This window comes from Anneissia japonica, unplaced genomic scaffold, assembly GCF_011630105.1.
Source record: "Anneissia japonica isolate Jap-2015-1 unplaced genomic scaffold, ASM1163010v1 scaffold1065_len1792383_cov172, whole genome shotgun sequence".
Classification (NCBI taxonomy): Eukaryota; Metazoa; Echinodermata; class Crinoidea; order Comatulida; family Comatulidae; genus Anneissia; species Anneissia japonica.
The window spans coordinates 425,543-430,236 of record NW_022684135.1 but is presented as its reverse complement, the minus strand read 5'-3'; the positions used below and the strand labels follow the sequence as shown (position 1 = coordinate 430,236).

The 4,694-nt window shown below is 33.8% G+C and overlaps 1 protein-coding gene across 1 annotated transcript in view; it reads left to right on the top strand.

The window, feature by feature from the left end:
- LOC117103548 (multidrug resistance-associated protein 4-like) overlaps positions 1–3,291 on the top strand; it is a gene marked incomplete in the record, with an annotated part of 38,104 nt that extends 34,813 nt beyond the window's left edge. Inside the window, 3 exon segments of the mRNA XM_033244122.1 lie at positions 1–86; positions 589–694; positions 2,562–3,291. Of these exon segments, the coding sequence (XP_033100013.1) occupies positions 1–86; positions 589–694; positions 2,562–2,816 (447 nt within the window).
- Positions 3,292–4,694: the final 1,403 nt, after the last annotated feature.

Sequence of the window (4,694 nt, the reverse complement as noted above, 5' to 3'; positions counted from 1 at the left end):
CGGCAACTTCTGTGTTTAGCTCGAGCTCTGCTCCGTCACACTCGTATCTTGATTGTGGATGAAGCCACCGCTAATGTGGATATCAAGTATGAATTAATTTGTTTAATTATATGTTTGAGGTTAGACTTCTTTATACCTCAACCACCAATAACGGTGATTTCAAATAATCATTTTTGGCCAGCATCCTCACGAAAAATGGAAATTTTAGAAAATTTTAATTTGGTTTCAGTATGCTTTCTTTTCCCATGAAATCTCCAAAAATATGATATATATAATTTTTCCTTAATTATATAAATATATACAGTAGCAATTATCAATATCATTACTGATTTTTTTCTTCCCACTTAGTTGCTTTTGGCAAAATTAAAAAAGAGAATTTAATTTTAATTTTTTTTTTCTTCCTTTTCTGACGATCTATAAAAAAAAGTATGTAATGATATTATAATACCAAACAACACTATCCAAGTTTAATTTTCGAATATGGGTGATGTAGATTTGAATTTGTATAATATTTGAACTTCCTAAATTTTTGGATTAAATTGGGAGAATAATGTGATTGATTTTATATCTGTTGGTGTATTTTATTAGAACCGATCAGCTTATTCAGGCAACAATTCGTGAGAAGTTTAAACACTGTACTGTGTTGACAATTGCCCATAGACTGAACACCATTATGGACTCGGATCGCATCTTGGTAAATTGCTTTTTTTTATATGCTATGCCTTTGTTTTTTGACAAATACATAAATGTAGCCCCTAATAATTCTTATTTTTTATTAAGTTTTATGTGTAAGGTTTTCATTATTCATAGCAATATACTCCATATTTCATTACAAAAAAATACTTGAAGTCTGTCTTGATGGTTTTCCTGCTAGGAAATTCTGGGGGGAAAAATCATAAATCTATAACATAATTTATAAATTACATCTAAAAGCCCAAACACTTACAGTCTCAACACTGTTAAAATTTATAATTTTCCAATTATTTGTTATCACTTAAATTTCCAGGTGTATTTTACTGCTAACTATTTACTCAAAACATACACTAACCTGTAATTATTAGTACTATTTTAAGAAATATATTGTCAGTTTGACGCCAAGCATTCAGTTTCAGTATCATCATTCATCTTGCCTTGAATGGAATGAAATGTTCATCACGTTCACTTTCAACCGTTCAAAGGCCGTGTTTCCACAGCACTTACAATTTCTTTCATAATTTCTCCAATAAATTATCTTAAAATTCCCTCCAAATATTTTATCCCATCATGCAACATTATGAAAATTGCGATGTGTTCAACATCTAAACTTCTGTTTTGTTGACCAGCAGGTGAACTTTTTTGTGCGCGAGATGGATGGGCCTAGGCCAAGAACAAAAACTAGGCTACTAACTACTAGAAACTAGCTACCCAAAAATACTCTTTGCATGACCGTGGTTTGACATAGGTCAAAGGTTATTTATTTTCCCATTCGGATATTTTTCCAATAAGTTATCTGATTCTCGTGGGAAAATTTATCATAAACTTTGGGCCCTGTTTTCGCAGCGAAAAATAACAAAATGCATGCTTTCTGATAATTGTGACCCAAGCTCACAAACTCCCACTGCACTGTATTGAGAAACAAGCCTCAATACCCAGAATAGGGCGTAGAACGTGAATTTTGTGTGAATTGGATTTTTGTGTAATAAATAAAGTATAACTATTAATCTTACTATTCCTGAAGTTTGAGTTTAAAAGTCCAACTGTAAGAGGTAAAATTTACCCATTTTTGAATGGGAGCTAATGAAAAATGAATAGAAACCTGCCAAAAATAAAAGTATTTTTCTCAAAACTTGATTTAAGAAAGTTGATAAGATGACAATTATTCAAAAGGTCATAACTTTGCTTCCAGACACCCAATTGAGTTCATTTAACTGTCATTTTAAAGTAAATGATATGTTCTATGCCATTATAACAAAAACTCATTTTGGCCTGAGGACGAGTTTACAGCCTGTTTGTGAGCTTGGGTCACAATTTATTGGATAATAAGTGTTAGGAAACGCAGCATGAGTAACGAACAAGTATAAATCTATTCTCTCATTTCCTTCATATTTAATATTGTATACTTCTATATTTGTTAAATTTGACATTTGACCTGTCCATCCTGCAGTTGTGGTCAGGGTACTCATTTAGGGTTATTGCAGTGTGGGTGTCCAGGTGGGCCAGATGTCCATAAGGGGAGGAGGGCTTGATATCAATGACGAGAGCACTAGTGGGCAGGGCTACAGGCTGCGATATACCCTTTGGAGTGGTCCAGAAGCCAAAGCCTTATGAAGCTCAGACAATTTTGTTTTCTCCCCAAAAAACTGTTTTGCGTTTTCAACTGGGGGAGGGGTTGACTGGCCCATACTCATGGTGCCATCACTGGGTTATAGAAATTTAAAACACAAATTGTCAAATGCCATTTGAAGAAGCTGCTTCAGATATTTATTATTAATTTATTATTCTATATTTTTTTTTATTTATGTTCAAGTATTAGGATAGAAAACATAATACTGTTATTTTTATGATATATTTTGATTCCTCAGATCCTCGATCAAGGAAAAATTGCTGAGTTTGATGAGCCATTCGTCCTGCTTCAGAAAGAAGATGGACTTCTTACAAAAATGGTGTCAGAAAGTGGACGAGCAGAAGCTGTTAAATTAATAGCTATTGCCAGAGAACAGTATTATAACAATTCAAGTGATCCGTACGGATTCAGTGATAAGAACATTTCATCATCACCACTTAGAAAACTTATACCTAAAGGTGTTATCAATCTCACTATTGAAACTAATTTATGATAACTGTCATGGTAACTGTTTGGTAAATGTTTATTTGTTAGTCAATTTTTGTTAACATTTTTATTGAAATTCACACATGTTTAAATCATAAATGCAATAGAGCACTGTGTAGACTATCAAATTTTTAGTCGACAAAAGCATTCCTGAATATGGCATTTGCAAAATTTAAAAGTGTTGACAGGGCTGTAGCCTTTACCTGTATATGAGTTAAAGGTGTAAACTTCATTCATATAATTACAACATGATTTGTTGAGATGCATTACATGGCATCAGTGGCATATCCAGGAACATGGAATAGAAGGGGGCCCAGTGAGGGGCTTTCACAGAGAGGGTCCACCCACCTCAATCCCCTACCATGGTTGGGGTTGAGGTAAGACAATCTATGACTATATCAGCTCTAGAGGGCCAGAAATGGCACTTTCCAAATTTTATTTTTTCTCCATTTTTTTTTAATTTTTTTAAAATTTAGCATTGATAATACAGTATTTTAAAACAAGATGCCTTGAAGACTTGGTGTGTGGAACACTTGGCCCAATTTTTAAAATTTTCTGTTTGGCTTAAAGAACAACAACTCAAATTTGATTTATTGACTAGACTGTGATTACCATCACATACATTTCATATCATACTTGTTTTTATAGTGTCCATAAGTTTAAAGGACACATAAAGGAAGAAAATATAAAACTTTGTTATAAATTTATTGTTTACGTTTTTCTTTTGCTGGTGTTTTGTTTTTTAAATATTTGATGAATTGGTTGCTATTTCATGTTTTTTTTTTATCATTTAAAAAAATTGTGAATAAATATTTTTATACCTCAACATGTAGTAGACTATCATTTTATTAAATAATATCCCCACTAAACATCATCTTTTAATTTAAGAAAGCACAAAATATTTGTTATGATCCACCACCCAGATGCCTGGGTCTGCACAAATCTGGAAGAAATATATCTAGCACTATTCTTTTAGGCGTCTTACTTTGAGTACCTCATGATGTCAATTACAATATCGTAAAATAACAATTTTACACTTAAATACAAATCTACGAATTATTGAACGAGGAGATGTCACACTAAAAAAGCAACATAGAATTCATTGTTCAAATACGTTAGTGCAGTACAGCATAGTACAGCCAGTACAGTACAGTGGAAGGTAGCCGAGTAATAATTATCAACACTTCAGTGAGTGCCACTGATCATACAAAGGTTTATGTTCATTGTATGTAATATGAAACAAATTGACCATATTAACCCCCAAAATCCCGACACCAAAAAAGTTTAAAACGGGGTTTAAAACGAAGTCTCGTAATCGTGGAAGCTCCGATGAGAGCAGTATATTAGAGGTAGTAGAGTATTTTGGCCCTAACGGCCGCCCATGCAAAAAATTAAGCAGCACGAAAAAAAAAATTATGAATCAGTCAGCGAGGTATTCCTAGCGCTCATCACCTGAGCTAAAGTGACGAATAAGCAGTGCCTACATCTATCACATTTTAGCGTATTGGGGCGCTAGCCCCATGCCCACAGGCCCCAATGGAAAAAAAATAGGCCCACTTGATTACAGTTCCAGGCCCAACAGCCCTTTAATCTGGCCCTGACCGCATAATCGAGTTTTTGTGTTATGCCCCCTTGGGGGCATATTATAGACACTATGTTATGATCTGGCAGTTAAAGAAGGTGGAAAGGGTAAATCCGGTGGAGGTGCATGATGGGTCATGTGTCATAAGTACCTTAAGTGACTACAAAAAAAAACCACACATTTCCTATTAACCGAATCCAATGTGGACACTATTAGTAAACTTATACAGTAAGGCAGTATAGGGCATAGACACGCTCTCGCTGCGAGTCAATTATAAATTATATATATATATATATATATATA